At 50.9% G+C, this 19,980-nt stretch overlaps 1 protein-coding gene across 1 annotated transcript in view; it reads right to left on the reverse strand.

Moving 5' to 3' along the window:
* Positions 1 to 421: 421 nt before the first annotated feature.
* LPGAT1 (lysophosphatidylglycerol acyltransferase 1) overlaps positions 422 to 19,980 on the reverse strand; it is a 39,265-nt gene continuing 19,706 nt past the window's right edge. The window contains exons 3-8 of the mRNA XM_049769869.1: positions 19,168 to 19,286; positions 15,520 to 15,615; positions 14,467 to 14,740; positions 10,648 to 10,774; positions 2,582 to 2,688; positions 422 to 984 (exon numbers count right to left, since the gene is read on the reverse strand). Of these exons, the coding sequence (XP_049625826.1) occupies positions 833 to 984; positions 2,582 to 2,688; positions 10,648 to 10,774; positions 14,467 to 14,740; positions 15,520 to 15,615; positions 19,168 to 19,286 (875 nt within the window). The 3' untranslated portion in view covers positions 422 to 832. The remainder of the gene's footprint in view (positions 985 to 2,581; positions 2,689 to 10,647; positions 10,775 to 14,466; positions 14,741 to 15,519; positions 15,616 to 19,167; positions 19,287 to 19,980) is intronic.

A 19,980-nucleotide genomic window follows, 5' to 3' on the forward strand; every position in this document is an offset into this window, starting at 1 on the left:
AGGTGGGGACATAACTTTCTCCTCTTCTGAAGCAACCAGAGAAAAGGGGAGCCTCAGGGGAGCCCTGAAAGGCAGCTGGGGGCAGGCTGGGCAGTCAGTGAAAGAGCGAGTGAGCAAGCGAGCCAGCTCCTCCCCCCGCCAGGCCTTCAACACTCGGCCTGAACTTGTCTCAACCATCTTTGATGCATTTGGCGAACTTTGCCCAAACGGGAGAAAATAAAGCGTCTGTGATACTGACAGGGTCTCTAAAGGGGGGAGCTGGGGCCGCTCCTGCTCAAGGCCACCCCCAACTTTTGCTCCCAGCCTGGGGGGAGGTGCCTCTGGTGAGGAAAGTGTCCGTTGATTCCCCCCAGAGATGCTCAGGAGTATCCCAGGAGAGCTGGGGCCCACATGGGAGAGAGAGAGCACATGCCCAGCAGACCCCAGGTCCCCTGGACCCACTGACACCACCCCCACCTCACTGCAAGGGTGTAAGCACCCTCGGAGGGTCAGTTGGTCACCGACAATGGGAGGTCTGAGGCTTCCTCACCTCCAAGCGTCGACATGGGGTAGAGAAAAACTTTTTAAAATGTGACAAGGTCCATAAAACCTATGAGCCGGTTGTTCTAGTCCTGACCTTGCTGCAGCGGAGTCTGACATACCCCTGAAGGAGACAGAGACCAGACAGAAACCAGACAGACTGGACAGAGACCAGACAGAGACCAGACAGAGATCCATCTGTCGTTGGCCACTCTGCGCTTGTGTCCGCGGCATTTGTCTGTCTGGTTATGGAAGGGACGCATCCATGTGCCAGTGAGGCTCCCGTGGTCCCGTGGCCGGAGCGGGCCAGCTTCTAGAATAGGCAGTGGTAGCAGTACAGCAAGATGCGGTACCACATGTAGCCGGACAGAAACGCGAAGGACTGGATGAAAAAGAGCCACAGGGTGCTGAGGGTCATTTCCCTGCAGACTGCCTCTTTGTGGCCTTCGGCTGGAGGGAAGGCGCCTGGGGACAAGACAGAGACATGCATTTGCTGGCTGGGCTTGGGAGCGTGTGGGGGCATCTCCCCAGAGCAGCTAAGGAACTAGAAAGGGTTTGGTTTTTCCAGAGATGCCCTGTGACTTTCCCTGCTCTCAAAGAGACATGGCATGGTCAGAGACAGCACAGCGGGGACAGTGCTAGCCTTGTAGACTACCAACCGGGTTCAATCCCCAGCACCCCATAGAGTTCCCTCAGCACTGCCAGGAGTGACTGGTGAGTACAGAGGCAAGAGTAAACCCTGAGCATTGCTGGGTGTGACTCCCCCTGCCCAAATTTTTATTAATTTAAAAAAATCAAAAAGACATCACCTCAGGAGCTACATTTCCACACCATAGGGGAGCTCGGAACTCGGTACTCCAAACTCTGCACATGTGCACACACATGTATGTGCATGTAAATGTACATGTGTGTATGCCTTGTGTGGCCCTGTGTCTGTCTATGCACAAGTGTTAACACACATATGAATTCCGTCATGTCTACGTGAAGTCGTGCCCTGAGCTCATTCCCTGGTGCTTCCCCTCTTGATGCCCTGAGAGACCAGCCCTACCCCCATCTTCCTCTTGGTCCCCCTCCAGCCGGGTCATTCACGGCTCACACAGGAGTAGCTGGGGGGCCATAAAGCCCAATTCATGGCAGCAGACTGGAAACGGGCATGATGGCAAATATGTCAGACAGAGACTCAAGCTCCTCACACCAGTGAGCAGATGGAGCTGCTGCCACCGAATATGTGACAATCCTGCTCTTCCCAAAGGTGCCCCAGGGGCAGAGCAGCCATTTCCCACTGGGGCTCCCTAAGTCACCATGATGTACCCAAGAGCCAAACGGCCTTTGTGTGGCCAGTGACCCAGTGAGTTGCCCACAGGACTCAATTCTCATACGGCTGGGCCCTAAGGTTGGTTCACTCCAAAGAAGCTTCCAGAGTAGGGCACAACCTAGGCCAGTTTCCTTGCCAAGAGTCTGAAGGAACAGCGGACACCCTGAGTTCCTCGAGACACGGCACCTGGCCCATCACAGGGTCTGGCTCCCAGCACTACTGGTGCCAAAAGCACTTCCCAGGCTGCAGAGATGTAGAATAGCACCACACTGAGCGGTGATTGTGAGCAGAGAAGGGAGACAAGAAAAGTCCATACATAAACTTCCATGTGGGAAGGTTTTTTTTTTCCCCATTGGTCTTTTGGTTCTTTGGTTTTTGGGTCACACCTGGCTCTGCACTCAGAAATTGTTCCTGACAGTGCTAGGATTCAAACCTGGATCAGCTGTGAGCAAGGCAAACACCCTACCGCTGTGCTATCTCTCCATCCCATGTGGAAACATTTTCATTTGGTGGGGACCATACCAGTGGTGCTCAGGGGTTACTCCTGGCTCTGCATTCAGGGATCAGTCCCAGAAAGGTTTAGTGGAGGGCTGGGGTGCCGGAGATGGAACCCCGATTGGCCACATGCAAGGTGACTACCCTCCCTGCTGGACTATCAATAAGGAAGTAGCTGTCAGGTGTCAGGAGTGGTGGGAGATGGATGTTCCCTTGTACTAATCTCACAGTGTTGTCTACTCACACACATACCTGTTTCATAAAAGTGAGCCAAGAGCTTCTCCTTCTCGATGAAGCGCTGGTAGAGCCAATCTGTGAGAGCGGTACTCTCCAGAGGCACATCTTTGATGGGGAAGAGCCTGTGGACCAGGGAAAAACAGCAAAGCATTTAACTCAGAAACCATGACCTTGTGACCAGCAGGAGAAACTCACAGACCAATTACCTCTGGCTGAGTGAGGCTGGTTCTCATGTCTGCCTGAGACATTTGGGGCCTTTATTTTGGGGCTCCCAAGCTGGACCCAGAGGTTCTGGAAGGTCATTCTCAGCAATGATCTTGCCGAATGGGCTGCAGTTTGAAGCTTAGGTCCCCAAGGCACTCTGAGGGGCTAAGGCGGCCAGAATTGGTGTCAGGGCCACCCTTGGTCCAAGGCCTGGCTATTAGGCTCTCCCCCAGCTGCATTGCTTTGTCCCAAACTGACCCTGCTGGGTCCAGAGCAGATTCTGTCTGTCCCTCTGTCCAAATACCTGTGATGGGCTACAAACTCCGTGCAGGCTCTGTGTAGTCCTCACTGTGACAGAAAGAGACTGGCCAGCCCAGCCTAGTAGAGTAGTGCACAGCCAAGGTCCAGCTTGCAGCCTTTTCCTACTCTTATCCCACAATAGGATGTCAGGAAGGTTCTGCTCAGCCCAGACCCATTAGAGGCTGTGGTAGCTAGAGCAAGGGAGCACCAGGACCCAGGGAAGCTCCATCCCCTTGCTTGCTTCCTCACTCGAGTTTCCTGCCCTGGCCTTGAGCTGCTTCCTCTGATTTCTGCAATCTGCGTGTGTGAGGTGGGGCCTTGTGAAATATTAGGCTGAGTATTCCACAAGCCCCAGTGAGGGAGCAAGTTTCCCATGCTCCCAGTTCGGGTAGGATAAGATATGTGAATCCAGTAGAAAATTCAATGCAGTATTGGAAGAAACAAACCAGGAACCCATACCACAAACTGAACCCCACCAGCTAGCAGCCTCACCATGCCAAAAGCAGAGCAAGGTAGACTAAAAACCAGCAAACCCCAGAAGGGCCCAACCCTTTTCTCCCTTTCCCAGGAGATTGAAGCTCCACCAACCGTCCTTGCTCCCACACTCCTTCCAGTGATCCCCACATAATACATACTCATGCCATCTCCCCAGCCCAATGTCTGAGCAAGGCCCTGCAACCACATGGATTAGTACCATCCAGGACTCCTCCTGCCCAGTGCCCTTTCTTTGCTCAGCCTCTCCATCCATACTAAAGGCAAGCTCAGAAGAACTCCCAGATATTTCCCACCATTGCACCTCTGGCCTCTGTCTTGTACCCCTCACTATGGTATGCACTAACTGGGAGCCATGTTGGGGCTAGCAACTTGGGGGAGTCCTCAGGTGAGAACTGGGACCCCATGGGGCCCTGCCACCCCATCCACTTCCACCTCATAGGGTGCAGAGAGCCTTGTAGAGCAACATGAGGAAATGGGCAGCTGCTCAGCATGAGTCAAGGTGGAATTTGCCCAATAAACAAGCTGTGGGACTAGTAGAAGGTTCCAGGATCTGGTGTGGCCACTGAAAGCCCCTTAATACACACACCCCACCAGCGTCTGGAGTGCCCATCCCGGTCTTGCGCCCCATCTAGGGCTGGGATCAGTTCTCTCATCTCCATCTGGGCCTCCAATGGGGATGGTTTACCCTGTTTCTAAAGGGATTTCGCATCTCAACCTGTTCACAGTTTTTATTTATTTATTTATTTATTTATTTATTTATTTATTTATTTATTTATTTATTTTTGGTTTTTGGGCCACACCCAGTAACGCTCAGGGGTTACTCCTGGCTATGTGCTCAGAAGTTGCTCCTGGCTTGGGGGACCATATGGGACACCGGGGGATCGAACCGTGGTCCGTCCAAGGCTAGCGCAGGCAAGGCAGGCACCTTTACCTTTAGCGCCACCGCCCGGCCCTGTTCACAGTTTTTGAGACTCCTAAAGGCCTACATGAAGTCAGGGCAAGTCCTCCTGGGCACCAGCTGGTTCACTGTGGATGGAGAGACAGGGAAAAGCAAACCACTCGGTGGATTCTTGGGGTATGTGAGAGAGGGGAGGCTTCTGCTGCCAGGTGGGGCCCCACATCAGGCCAGACCCTCAGTCATTCCTTCCCTCCCCCTGGGGTCTCCCCATCGCTTGTGGAGGGACCCAGAATCCCTCCTATGTCTGACCTATGCCTCAGGTTAGAGCTGAGGAGCACTGTGAAGGCCCTAGAACAGCCATCCTGTCCCTGTGTCTCTCTGACAAGGGACCCTGCAACCGAATGTAGGCGCAGGGCCAGAGACCGACCCATCTTGAGGGCCACAGGAGTGTGGCCAGGTTCTGCCAGCTCAGATTCAAGGAGGCAGCAAATGAGCCACAGGGCGGCCTCTGTTTAGGGAACAAATAGGCTGGTTTGGACCCAGATCCTGCCATCCATCAACCCCCTGCAAGTGTAGAGTCTGCAGGGGTGGGCAGGGGGTGTACCTTAGGAGCCCCTCCACTTGCTGAAGTGCCCCACTGAGCTAGTCTGCCTGGCTTTGCTGTTTGTCCCAAAGGGCTCTGTTCCAAGTGGCGTGTGGCACTTGTGGGCTGCCCGGGGTGTCCTGGCACCAACGTGGGCCAGCAGCCAGGCCCTGGCAGCCACCACCGGCCTTAGGCTGGCAAAATCCCCTACAGGCTGCCATGCCCCGGGGCACACACGGGTCCTGGCAGTTTATAGTGACCCACACTGGCATGGGGTCCAAAGCCACATCCTGACATGCAGCTTGGCACCAAATGCCAACCCAGTAGGCACCAACGCTCGTGCAACCTGCTGGGAACACGGCTGAAGAGGGGCTGTAGGTCCCCTGAGAAGCAGGGACAAGAACAGAGCCCCTAGGATACACTGTCACATTTTCTCAAGGACAGTGTTCAAGTGCCCATTTATAGGTGGCACTGTAGTCAGAACCAGGTTCCCAGAGCCCCTTCAGTTTCCACCTCCTCCTTCATCCATGAAAGAGACAGGCTGGCACCCCTCAGAAGGCAGCCCTGGGAAAAGCACCCACAGCACCCATGGAGGAGCACTTGATGCCTCCTTCCAGGCCAGCTCTGCTGGGCACTCACTCCCCAGGTCTGGCTCCATTCCCCAGGCAGAGGAGGAAGGACATTATTCTTGGCCCTCCTGCATCCTGGCCTACCTGTTCCCTCCTTCTCTGGGGATCTCCCGGGCCCAGTGTGGGAACCCATGGGACATCCACATCTGCCTTCCTCTCTCCCACGTGCCCGTCACACAGTGCCTTTTCCTGTCTGCTGCCCATACAGGGGCCACGCCAAGATTCCTGGTTGTTCCTGGTTGTCTTTTCTGAGGGTTAACAGGGTTCTCCAAACAGTATTCAGTGAGCCTGAAGACCCATGGGGGAACTTGGTTAACTGATGGATGGTTTAATGTGGGGGCCCAAGGAGTGGCTTCGGGGTATCCAGGGCCACTAAAAGTGTTCAGGGGCACGAGATGCTGGGGAGCAAACCAGGGTCCCACTGGAGTCCTGTGTATACAGAACTCGAGCCCCAGGCACCCTCTAATAGCACTTTGAGGGTAGCAATGACCCACCAGTGCACAGGGCAGGCAGAGAATGTTAGAGTAAGGCTCAGGGCCTCAGAGCCATAGTTGAGCCGTGTATAACTCTGAGGAAGGTGACGTTTCCTGCTTCCATCCTTACCATGGCAACTGAATCCTGGTCGCGCAAGCTGAACTGCTCAACCAACAGGTGCCCGCTAAGTGGTTCAGAACAGTCTGCAGCAAAAGACAACCCGGACTCCTCCCCCCCAGCAGGCTCCGAGGGGCCAAGAGCAGCCTCTTCTCAGCTGCCCCAAACCAGCCTAGATAAACCAGGCCTCCCTCATATTAACTTACAGCTTATTTTACCTAAAACAAAGATAATCCCTGGTTCCTTTGTATGTTTATTTACAACTTGGATTTACCCCAAACAGGGATTGTCTTACTGGGCAGGACAGGCTCAGAATAGCCTGAGCTACCTATCCATACACTGTCCTTACTGCCCCACCAAGAGGTGGTCTCTGTACTCAGTAAAAATGGCAGTTCTGGCAGATAGCAAGGTCAAATACAAGGTAGAAGATTGCCAGACTATACATGTTTCACCCTCAGCCTGGTTTGGATTATTTCATGCGTAACCTGATTCAGACTTGTTCACCTGGGGTAGGAGATATGGCACATGGGGTGAATTTACACCTCAGATGCCAGCCCTGCATTTGCTTGGCCCAGGAGACAGGTAGCCTTGAAGCCCAGTCAGGGGCACCCCCAGATGGAGCAGATGGTTGGCACCAAAACTCCAGGAGTCTCACAGGTCCATCTACCAAGCCAATCCTAAAACTGAAAGACCCCCTGGCCTTCAAGATCCTTAGAAGGAGAACGGGTGGATCACACAGGATATTCAGGCTGTCCACAGGACTCTGGCGGGGGGAGGGGGGAAGCCTCATCTACCATCTGCCACCAAGAGCCCAGACACACAGCCCCCAGGGACAGTCGGAGGTGGACAAATGCTCCCTCTGCTGCAACACTATCATTATTCTCTTTGGTCAGTGCTGGATTAAATATTAAAATGACTAATCCCCTAGACTGGCAAAGAACCAAACATGCCTGAATCCTGCCTTTCTGCAACCCAATAAAACCAGTTCTGGTGGGAAATAGATGAAGGAAAAGGTGGATCTGACACCCAGACAGAGCCAAGTGAGAGATGAGCTCTTCATCTTCAAGAGAGAAAAATGCTTCTGGGCCCGGAGAGATAGCACAGCGGCGTTTGCCTTGCAAGCAGCCGATCCAGGACCAAAGGTGGTTGGTTCGAATCCCGGTGTCCCATATGGTCTCCCGTGCCTGCCAGGAGCTATTTCTGAGCAGACAGCCAGGAGTAACCCCTAAGCATCACCGGGTGTGGCCCAAAAACCAAAAAAAAAAAAAAAAAAAAAATGCTTCTGCTCTGGCCATGCGGCACAGCGGGAAGGCACTCGCCATCTGGTCCCCAGTCCCTAGGAGTCGGCTCTGAGTACCACCTGGTATGCCCACCCACCCCCCAAAAAAAAGCTTATACTCAGTAATCAGAAAAGTATTGTTAAGTAGAATATTTTGCCATAATCCATAGATCAGACTTTAAAACACCAAAAAAAGAGGCTAAATAGTACAGCAGGGAGGGTGCTGGCCTTGCATGCAGCCAACCCAGGTTTCATCCCCAATATCCTATAAAGTCCTCTGAGCCTGCTAGGAGTAATTCCTGACTGCAGAATCAAGAGTAAGCCCTGACCATCACCAGTGCCATCCCCAAAACTTCAGGCCTCCTGTCATTTGTATCCCCATAGACGAAACCCCACGTGCCCCAAGACATAAGCACCACACTGTCTCCCTACCCCAGTAACAGGCCACCTGGCTTGGGAGCCATCACCTACCATATTTTCCAGAGTATAAGACGACTTTTGAACCAAAAAAAAAAGTCAAGGGCCCGAAGAGATAGCACAACGGTGTTTGCCTTGCAAGCAGCCGATCCAGGACCTAAGGTGGTTGGTTCGAATCCCGGTGTCCCATAGGGTCCCCCGTGCCTGCCAGGAGCTATTTCTGAGCAGACAGCCAGGAGTAACCCCTGAGCACTGCCGGGTGTGGCCCAAAAACCAAAAAAAAAAAAAAAAAAAAAGTCAACCGAAATCGGGGGTCGTCTTATACACCGAGTATATCCCAAAAAATGTTTCAATATGCCGCTAAATGAAACAAAAAAATAAAAATCAGGCTGCAGAGTTTCCAAATATCTTTCTTGGGGGCTCCCAAACAGTACTCAGGAGATCTGGGGACCACTTCTGGCAAAACCCAGCTAACCGTGTTGGTGGTTCAGTGCTAGGGTCCGATGGGGTGTTGTTTGGTTCATGTAGTGGGGGAGATTAACTGACGCCATCAGGGAATTGCCAGAAAAGGTGCCTATGATAAGGGACCAATCGCTGCAAGGCTGCTCGGACCACCTCTCTAACTCAGCCTATCCAAGCAGGCTTTTGATGCATGCCAATCAGACAATGATCTGGACCCGAATCTACACTGTAAAAAGCCTGCTCAGATTGGCCAGAGTCAGAGAGGAAGTCTATTACAGTATAACCTTTGAACCTTTGCTTGTTGTGATTGGCTCACTGTGGTACATACAGTTGCAGCACAGGAACCTTCTGTCTGATACAGCGAATATAGGCCTAAACCTATGTTTTAACTGCAAAATTAGGGGGTCATCTTATACGCCCAGTCCTCTTATACGCCGGAAAATACGGTACCTGAATCACCATCACACACCACAGTTCTGAGTTTTCTCACAGAAACACACACAGATAAAAGCTCATACTCAAAGAACTCTCATTTCATTGTGGTTGGGGGACACATCTAGCAGTGCTCAGGGATCACTCCTGGGGGGTCAGGGAGCCCTACATGGTGTGGGAATGGAACTTGAGTCATTTGTGTGCAAGGACAGTGCCCTTCCCATAGTGCTCTTTTTCTCTTTCCTTGGATCTCTTTCCCACTCCCTCTCCCTCCCCCACCCCTGCATTTTAGTTGTCTTCACACAACAGTTTTGTTTTGTTTTTTTTTTTAATTCAGGGAATGGTTTCTCAACTGCTGACTATCCTTGTCGGTGACCTTCCCTGAGGTGGCATGCCTGAGGAACTGGCCAGGCCAAGAGGGCCCCTCACTCTCAGACACCCCGGTAACAGCTGCCCCAGCACATTATGTGCAGATTCAGGCACTGAAAATAGTATCTTCGTGCCCTGGTTCTGGCTTTGCTGGGTCATCAGGAAAGAATTTCCCAGATATGAGGAATCTCGGGGCACCAGTGAGGTGTGGCTCCTTGTGAGGGCTCAGCTCCCCACAAAATGCTGCCACTCCTAGCACAGCAATATTGCCCTCCACCCCTGTCTCCTAGGGGGTCCCTATTCACTGTCATGCAAAAACAATGAAATAAAACACATTTTCCTTTCTAAAGAGATCGGTCCTATCCTGAAAAAAAATTAATGGAGACCACACACAGTTACATGATTTCACAGAGAACATGACAAACTCTGGAAGCCCATTAAGGTCTTCTCCATAGCTCATGCAGACCACACAGGCATAATAAAATACTGACAGTTCAGGTGTAAGTCTCAGCAGAACAATCCATTTGAGCACTTACAAAGTCTTCCCTGACAAAAACTGAAGAATATTTTTATTTTATATATATAGTTACTATTGTTGTTTGTTTTGGGACCACACCTGGCAGTGCTCAGGAGTTATTCCTAGCTCTGTGCTCAGAAATTATTCTTGGAAGGCTTAGAGGACCATATGGGATGCCAGAGATCAAACCTGGGTCAGCTGCATGCAAGTTAAATGTTCTCCCCACTATGCTATTGTTCTACCCACTGAGGAATATTTTTCTATCAGTGTTAATCTACTTAACCCGTATGTGTGACGTATGCCCTTGGTGTTTGTCTTACTTGGGAGGGAGGCACAGGTACTCAGGGCTGACTCCTGCTCTGTGCTCAGGAATCACTCCTCGTGGAGCTTGGGGGACCGAATTTGGTTGCTGAAGATTGAATCAAAGTCCAGTGTGTGCAAGGCCATTGCCCTCGCCCTGGGCTGTATCTCTGCTGCCCTTGTTTGTCTTCTCCATGTATAGCTCTAACTCCAGTGTCAGACCAGTGGGTGATCAGGAAGCCTCTACAGAACTGTTTTTTGGGGGCCCACACCAGGTTGTTGGTCAGCCCGCCTATGGCCACATGGTGCAGGAGTGAAGCCCAGGCTATGAGCTGTGCCCCGGCCCCACCTAGGTCATTTTTAAGAACCTAAACCACTCTGTGAAAAGGAAAACTCCAAATGATAGATTGACATGAAAAATTCAGCATGAAAATGAGTTTGAGCCAACTATTTTCATTCCCTGATTAAAATTTAACATTCACACACACTGTTCTGGGAGTGTTTGTGCTGGGCCGGATGTGGAACGTGAGTAGAGGTGGCTTACTGTGATGAACATGCGTGACTATGGGCTCACCTATAACAGACATGAGTGATTGAGGTCTCACCTGTAATGGACGTGTGTGACTGTCGGCTTCCGGTAGCCAAGAATCCACGTCTGGATATCAAGAGGCTCGGCTCTGGGGTAGGCGATGGTCACGTCTATGACCCACTGGAGGCCTTTGGGTTTGCTCTCTGAGGAGAAAGTCAAAACACGCTGAAAATGGATCAAGGCTGTGTGCATGTGTGTGCATGCATGTATGTGTATATGAGTGTATATATGTGAGTCTATGTACACATTGTGTCTGTGTATCTGTGTGCATATGTATGTATATGCATAGTGTGTATGTGTCTGTATGTTTGTGTGCTTGTACGAGTGTGTTTATGCATAAATATGAGTGCGAGCAAGTGTGTTGAGTGTATGATGAAGTCAGGTCTCACACATGCGAGGTGCATATTTACCACTGAACCACACCCCCAGGCCTGCATAAGAGGGTTTTTTTTTTTTTAAATGATTCTTACCAATTCTTCACCCCAATTCAAATCCAAGGAGTCAAAAACGTACAGCTTCTCTCTAGTTATGAACAGAAACTGTTACTTGGTCCAGGCAGAAGGGAATGCGGTTGTCAGACCAAGTGCTGGGGCCCCATGAGAAAGAAAGGATACAGGCTCAGGGCACTGTCCGCCCAAGCAGACCTCAGCCTCCGGCTTAGACTTGGCTGACAGGAGCACTTGACTCCCGCAGTGCAGCCATTCAGAACTTTTCTTTCCTATTAAAAGACTCTTTCAATTTGTCTCTTTAATAGATGATGAAAGATGAAGAGCCGATGCCAAGTAGCCGCTCAGACAAAACAGTGGAACGGGGAAACTTGGTGCACTCCCACGGTCACTACTCCCATCCACCCTGACTGTCATGTAAGAACCGTATTTCCTAATTGTGCTCTGGGATATAAAGCAACAAGACCCTGTGGTAATAATCCCCAAAGATAACAGACAAAGATCTTTTTTTTTTTTTTTTTTTTTTTTTTTTTTTTTGGTTTTTGGGTCACACCCGGCAGTGCTCAGGGGTTATTCCTGGCTCCAGGCTCAGAAATTGCTCCTGGCAGGCACGGGGGACCATATGGGACGCCGGGATTCGAACTGATGACCTCCTGCATGAAAGGCAAACGCCTTACCTCCATGCTATCTCTCCGGCCCCAGACAAAGATCTTGATGACCAGCCCAAGATAGGAAGCTGCCACAGAGAGGAGCGGGGAGTGCAGTAAAGACAGAGAAGGGAGCACAAGACGAGTTGGAAATGATCACTCTGGGCAAGAACTGGGTGCTGGAAGGAAGGGAAAGTGATCACAGACTGTCCCTTCAGTAACAATATTGCAAACTAATGTCAAAATGGAAAATAGAAAAAGAGAAAGAAAAGAAGAGAGAAAAGAAAAAAGTCTGCCATACAAGCAGGGTGAAGGCAGTGGGAAGGGCAGGAGGAAAATTGGGGACATCGGTGGCAGGAAATGTGCCCTGGTGAAGAGTGTTGGACATAGTATGACTGGAACTCAACCAAGAACCATTTTGTAACTATCATCTGATGGTGATGCAATTAAAGAATTTATTTTATTAAAACAAACTGGGGCTGGAGAGATAGCATGGAGGTAAGGCATTTGCCTTGCGTGCAGAAAGATGGTGGTTTGAATCCCGGCATCAGTATGGTCCCCCGTGCCTGCCAGGGGCGATTTCTGAGCATTGAGCCAGGAGTAACCCCTGAGTATTGCCAGGTGTGACCCAAAAACCAAAAAAACAAACAAACAAACAAAAAAAACCCACCTAATTTTGAGAGCCAATCACTTACGTTTTTGGCTTTTATGTGTTGTTTGGTTTGGTTTGATTTGGTTTGGGGTCACCGTCGGCAGGGCTTAGGGGTTACTCCTGGCTCTGCACTCAAGACTGACTCTTGGCAGTGCTGTGGGACTCTATGAGATGCTGGAGATGAAACCCAGATTGGCTACATGCAAGACAAATGCCCTCCCTGCTGTGCTATTACTCTGGCCTCTCAATCACTTACTTTTTTTTTTATTTTGGATTTGGGGGGGGGGGGTGGGTCACACCCAGCAGTGCTCAGAAATCACTTCTGCAAGGCAGAGGAGACATATGGGATGCCGGGAATTGAACCAGGGTCCGACTGGGGTTGGATGCGTGCAAGGTAAATGCCCTACTGCTGTGCTATCACTCCGGCCCCAATAATTTACATTTTAATCTGTCTCTGGCACAGCAGAAAAGTGTCACGCAGGAGACAGAATTCACGAGTCCCTTTAGCTTTTTCACTTCCTAGTTTGTTACCAACCCCCCAGATTCTAGGGTGAATCTGAGCTGCAGGTGGCTAGCTCAGCCTGTCCTGCAAAAGCTCAGCTCCCTAGACTGACTGACTCTGAGTCTAGGGCACGATCTCAGGTACTCATGGGCAGGTATGGTCGGGTCAGGCGAGCATACCTGACACAGACCCAACCTGCGATTGCCCCTGGTTCCCCACTGCTTCTGACAGCATGGAAACCCTCAAAGAAGCTTCAGAAAGGAGCAAAGCGAGGAGATGGACAGGGCTGGCAGGGCAGCCACTCTGGGCTGGTCTCTACTCTCTTATCCCCGTCCTTCGGACCTGGGGGTGTCAGAGGAAGCTGCCCTGCTCCACCCACACCAACACAGGAACATTTTCTCAGCTGATCCCTAGTCCCCACGCTCAGGGAGCACCACATAGGAGGTCCCAAACATCAAAAACACCTGTGCTGTAGGGGCCAGAGTGGTGGTGCAAGCGGTAAGGCGTCTGCCTTGTGCACGCTAGCTTAGGAACAGACCACGGTTCGATCCCCTGGCATCCCATATGGTCCCCCAAGCCAGGAGCTATTTCTGAGCGCATAGCCAGGATTAACCCCTGAGCGTCACTGGGTATGACCAAAATAAAAAACAAAAAATACCAACCAAAAAAAAAAAAAAACATGTGCTGCATCAGTCTAGACTCTAGAGCAGGGGTCTTCAAACTACGGCCCACGGGCCACATATTGTATTTATTCCCATTTTGTTTCTTCACTTCTAAATAAGATATATGCATTGTGCATAGAAATTTGTTCATAATTTTTGTTTTTACTATGATCTGGCCCTCCAACAGTCTGAAGGACAGTGAACTGGCCCCCTGTTTAAAAAGTTTGAGGACCCCTGCTCTAGAGCAACAGCACAGAATGGAGGGCACTGGCCTTGCACACAACCAATCCAGGTGCAATCCCCATCATCCCATCTCCTGAGTACCAGCAGGAGTAATTCCTGAGTGCAGAGACAGAAGTAATCCCTGAGCACTGCTGGGGAGTGGCTACACCCCCCCCAAAAAAAGGAACCAAATTCTAAATTTGGCAAATTAAAAACATAAGTCATTTGTCCCGGTGTAGACCTAGGACTCATTTCTCACATGCGCCATGTTTATAGGTCCCAGTCCTGTGACTTGGTGGTGGGTGACCGGGACTGAACCAGGATCAGGTGTACATAGGGCCGGTATGGGACCTCATCTGCTGCCCTCTCTGTGGGCCACTCCTGTCTTCCAACCTTGGTGCCTTCTGTAGGTCCCTCACAGGACACTAGAACCCTCTGTTTAGGGACGGAGTGGTAGCACAGCAGGGAGGGCATTTGCTGTGACTGACCCAGGTTTGATCCCCAACATCCCAGAGGGTCCCCTGAGCCTGCCAGGAATGAATCTCTTAGTGCAAAGACAGGAGTAAGCCCTGAGACACACAAGGTGTGGCCCCTAAATCAACCCACCCATCTGTCCATGTCCTCTCGGCACTGACCCCTTAGCAGAAACAGGGTCTTCAGTGGCACCAACCCTCCTTCTAGGGGCCCGGAACATTCCTTCCTACCTGGGCCTTTGGAGTCACCTCCCGCCAGGCTCCCATTTTCCTGCCGTGGCACCAGGGTGTTGAGGATGACATTGGTGGCGCCCACCCTGGGCAAGGTGACGTGTGTGAGCTTGGGAAGTTGGTTTTTCTGAGCGAAGGCCTGGCTCGTCTCTCGCCGCTTGCGCAGGAAACCGCCTTCGGGGAACAGGACGATCCACTTCCGGCCTCGGCTGCGGTAATTGCGCTCCAGGTGCTGCTGAAGGAGCAGCAGCTGCCGATCCCGGTGGGACTTGCCCTGGATGCAGATGCGGCATAGTCAGGCGGAAAGGGAATGGTCAGGCAGGGGGATGGGACATGGTCAGGAGGAAACGGGACACAGTCAGGCAGGGGGATGAGACAAAGTCAGGCAGAGGATGCGCTGGCCCCGCAGCACAAGGACAAGTGAGGAAACAGCCTGGTCTCCCTCCTTGCCTCCGTGCCACCTCCTCTGAGACTCAGTTTCCCAACACATGCCCACAGTCCTAGAGCAGAAGAGGTCCTCATGGGGGTCTGCAGAAGGCAGTGGAGACTCAAGGTGCAGATTAGCACCCAAACCAAACGTTTCAGGAGGAAAGGGGGAGGGCCCAGGGTCCGATAAATAGCAATGGGCCACCATGAGCAAGGCAAGTACTGGGCAGGGCCACGGGGGATAGAGTGGGGACAGGCTGGAGGAGTCATGAGGGTGTCATGAGGGGGATATGAGGGGACATTGGTTGGGCCTAAGGGCAGGTGCCCTCCAGCCCCGCCTTCAACTGCACAGATCACATGTCCAGGTCCAAGTTCTTCGACACTCTGGGACAAGCAGTGGACACCCCATCTCCTCCCCCAGGCCACTAATCATATGAGGAAAACTGAGGCAAAAGGCAGCTTCTCTGTCCTGGGACCATCACACTGGCTTTCCAAAAAAAAAAAAAAACCCTCCCCGCTAAGCTATGGCTCTAACACTTGCCTGTTGCCTCTTTACATGGGACAGATTCAGGCTCAGGCACCTGGGGACACAGTTCACACTGTAGACTTGTTCATGATTGGTCTTACCTGGCGGATGAAGAAGTCGCCGTGAGCCATCGATATAATTCCGAAGTTTGTGTACTTAAAAATATGATCCATCAGCCATATCATCTGACACGGCGCCTGCAGCAGGAAGCAGGGACAATTGAGCACCCAGTCCAGTCACATCTCCCTCACCAGCCCCATGTGCTCCTGAACTCTTGGGCAGGGAATGGCTGGGGTGACCTGCAGAGAGGGGTCTGACCTGCTCCGGGTTCCCCCTCTCCCAGTCTCAAGCATCCCCACATGGTCTGTACAAATATCCCAGAGCTATATAATCAAGGGATTCAGCTCCTCAAAGGGGTGTGGAATGTCCGACTAACAAGACTAAAGCTAAGAAAGGTAACTTTACTTATTTAACAGCTAAAATATTCGGTTACAAAATGAAATTTAAAATATACTTTCCGGGGGCTGGAGCAGTGGTGCAAGCGGTAGGGTGTTTGCCTTGCACACACTAATCTAGGACAGACTGCAGTTTGATCCCCCCAGCCTCCCATATGGTCCCCCAAGCCAGGAGCGATATCTGAGCATATAACCAGGAGTAACCTGAGTGTCACCAGGTATAGCCCAAAAAAACAAAACAAAATAAAATAAAATATACTTTCCGGGCCAGAGAGATAGCACAGCAGTAGGGTGTTTGCCTTGCACATGGCAGACCCAGGAAAGACCTGCATTTGATCCCCAGCATCCCATATAGCACCCCCAAGCCAGGAGCTATTTTTGAGCTAGAGCCAAGAGTAACTCCTAAACACCGATGAATGTGGCCTCCCAAAAACAAAACAAAACAAAAATAATTTTTTTTTTGGTGTTTGGGCCACACCCGGCGGTGCTCAGGGGTTACTCCTGGCTATCTGCCAGAAATAGCTCCTGGCAGGCACGGGGGACCATATGGGACACCGGGATTTGAACCAACCACCTTTGGTCCTGGATCGGCTGCTTGCAAGGCAAACGCCGCTGTGCTATCTGTCCGGGCCCACAAAAATAAATTGTAAAAAATACTTTCCAAGGAAAGATAAGACATAAAAAGTGTCAAGTAGGCCAGGGCAATAGCACAGCAGGAAGGGCAATGGCCTTGCACACAGCTGACCCAGGTTCAATCCCAGGTATCTCATATGATCCCCTGAGTACCATCAGGAATGATCTCTGAGCACAGAGTTTAGGAATAACCCCTGAGCACCGCCAGGTGTGTCCCCAAAACAAAACAAAAAAAAAAAGTCAAATTAATTTCATTTAATAAAAGGGCTGGCGAGGTAATTCGGGGGGTATAGGTGGCATGCCTTGCAGGCAACTGACCCAGACTCAATCCATAACATCACATATGTGCCCCACAAACACCCCAGCACCACTAGAAATGATTCCTGAGTGTAGCCAGGGTAAGCCATGAGTACTGCTGGGTGTGCCCCCCCCAAAAAAATCTACTTAACAGAGGGGTTGAAAACGTGGTTCAGGAGTAAAATGCCCTGCTGTGTATGAGAACTTGGTTTGATCCAGAACACACCACCCACGGTTCCCACATCCTCGGAGGTTACAGATAATATCTGTTACTTCAGACAAGGAGACAGTCTTTGCCTGAGGGGGAAAAGAAATCTTTTTTGTTTTTATTTTGATTTTTGAGCCACACCCAGTGACGCTCAGGGGTTACTCCTGGCTCTGCATTCAGAAATCACTCCTGGCTTGGGGCCAGAGAGATAGCATGGAGGTAAGACATTTGCCTTGCATGCAGAAGGTCGGTGGTTCAAATCCCGGCATTCCATATGATCCCCTGAGCCTTCCAGGAGCGATTTCTGAGTGTAGAGTCAGGAGTAATTCCTGAACACTGCTGGGTGTGACCCAAAAACCAAAAAAAAAAAGAAAAGAAAAAAGAAATCACTCCTGGTTTGGGGGACCATATGGGATGCCGGGGGATTGAACTGCGGTTCATCATAGGTCAGCTGCATGCAAGGCAAACACTCTACCGCTGTGCCACCACTCCGCTCCCCCTCTGAAAAAAAGCTTTTGGCCATACCCAGCAGTGCTCAGGGCTGACTCCTGGCTCTGCACTCAGGGATCACCCCTGACAGTGTTCAAGAAACCATATGAATGAGATGCCAAGGATCTAAGCTGGTGGAGTTTTAGGGCCATACTCAGCCATGCTGAGGGCTTCCTCCTAGTTCTACACTCAATGATCATTCCTGGTGGGCTTGGGGACCAAGTGGGATGCTGGGGATCAAACCTGGGTGGCCACATGAGAGGCAAGCAATCAACTCCAGTGCTACCTGCTATAAGATATTTTTTTATAGCCACATGCTCATTCTTTTTTTTTTGGTTTTTCGGGCCACACCCATTTGATGCTCAGGGGTTACTCCTGGCTAAGTGCTCAGAAATTGCCCCTGGCTTGGGGGGACCATGTGGGACAAGGGGGAATCGAACCTCAGTCCTTCCTTGGCTAGCGCTTGCAAGGCAGACACCTTACCTCTAGCGCCACCTCGCCCTCCCCCACATGCTCATTCTTAAGACAACCATCAACCATTGAGACACACACACACACACACACACACACACAGAGCAAAAGATGCCTATTTCCAATCAGTCTCAAATTTAAAAGTAGATATAAACAGGGGTGTCATTACTGAGGCAGTTAATCATTCTTCCCTGCTATGGAAGTTGAATTCCTTGCCGTAAGCTGAGAATGAACCAAGCAGAGCCACTATACCTCCACCAAGTTTGTTGGGGGACTGGAGCTCTGGGAAGCCCAATGCAGACTTCTCGAGCACCGAGTTCTGTCCATCTCAACACCTCACTCATCTGCTGCTCCTCCCGAGGCAGCAAGATTCTCAGGTAATAGTGCCAGATCTTCAGCCTTGCTCAATGAGGCACAAGGTTATCCTGGCAAGTCTAAATCCCTTTAGTAATGCTTCCACAATCAGTGAGCACAGACTTAACACCAGGTTGTCAATCTTGCTCTGGAGGGATAACTATCCCATATGAGAGATGGCGCTAGAGCTGAGGGTGGGGTTTTCAGGCTGGAGCCTGGCAGTATCCCAGTGACAAAAGGTCCTCTGAGCACTGCCAGAGCCACATGAATGAGCACACATGCACACATGTACAAATGTGTACAGGCATGGACACATGGACATACTGCATCTGTTGTTGTAAGGATCCCCATGGAATAAGACTAAAAGTTTTAGTGAAAGGATAGTTCTATGGGGAAGGTGCTAGCCTTGCACACAGCTGATCTGAGTTCAATCCCTGACATCCCATAGGGTTAGGGTTAGGGTTAGGAGCCCTACTAGGACAGATTCCTGAGTGCAGAGCCAGAAGTTAAACCGGAGCACAGCGAAGTGTGGCCCAAAAATAAAAGTGAATTGATTCAACCTAAAACCACTCACAATCAAGGTTATTTTGGAGCCAGGTCTGAGACCTGTTCTCTGCTGCCTCAGGCCAGGCCCAGCCAATTCAGCTATGAGAAGATTCCCTGTACACTGGTTCCTCTGCCATGTTCGCTGTACACTGATTTTTTTCTGCCTTGTCTACAGCCCCAAAAACCCATTATTGCATCCCCCAGGATGCTCCCTGCCCTTGTCCTGTCTCACATTCTGCCCTCCCTTCCTCCCCCACCCCCCCACTCCCCATCCTCATGCCCCCCATCCTGCTCACCTGGCCTTTGTCCAGCAGGCACATCATGAGAGTACACACGTCCCCAGTGGCCTGGTGGTTCACCAGAATCACTGACTCATCTTCTGCAACAGCTTTGATGTCGTCCCCCCACTCCATCACTGCAGGAACCAAAAGATGCACAATGGTTACAGGCAAGTCCTTGACACCTTGGACCCCTAAACCAGGTGAGGGTGAGGCATCAATGTGACCCATCACTCATGTAAGACTCTGGAAAGCCTGGACCTGAGTTTCCATCTGACAACAGTCAGTACTTGTGGGAGAGGGGCTATTCGGAGCCGCTCGGATGGTCTCATATCTCACCTAGTCACATCCCATCTCCTACCCAGCCACGTCTCATCTCCCACCCAGCCACATTTCCCATTTCCCACCTAGCCACATCCCTGTCCCCTGCCCAACCACATTCTGTCCCATTCTCAACCTCCCTGGGCTAGGAGCCCTGAGGTTTCAAGTCTAGTGGGTCACTGCTTTGGAGCTAACCCATTTAGTTGGCTGATATGTCCACCAGGTGGAAATTTCTAGAGACCAAAGCACAATAGTATGAATAGATACCCCAACACAAAACAGGGTTCTTTACATGGCCAAGATGAAGAAAGAGGGAGTGTTTGTCAGAGAAGTTACATATATTCAAAGGAACAGTCATACTATTCAATCACAGCATATGTACAAAGAAAAATCTGTAAACCATAAAAAGGGCCAAAGAGATAGCCCAGAGTTCAACCTCCAACCCCAAATAGTCCCTGAGTACAGTCAAGAATCATCCCTGAGTGCAGAGCCAGGAGTAACCCCTGAGTA

Source organism: Suncus etruscus, chromosome 3, assembly GCF_024139225.1.
Source record: "Suncus etruscus isolate mSunEtr1 chromosome 3, mSunEtr1.pri.cur, whole genome shotgun sequence".
Lineage (NCBI taxonomy): Eukaryota > Metazoa > Chordata > Mammalia > Eulipotyphla > Soricidae > Suncus > Suncus etruscus.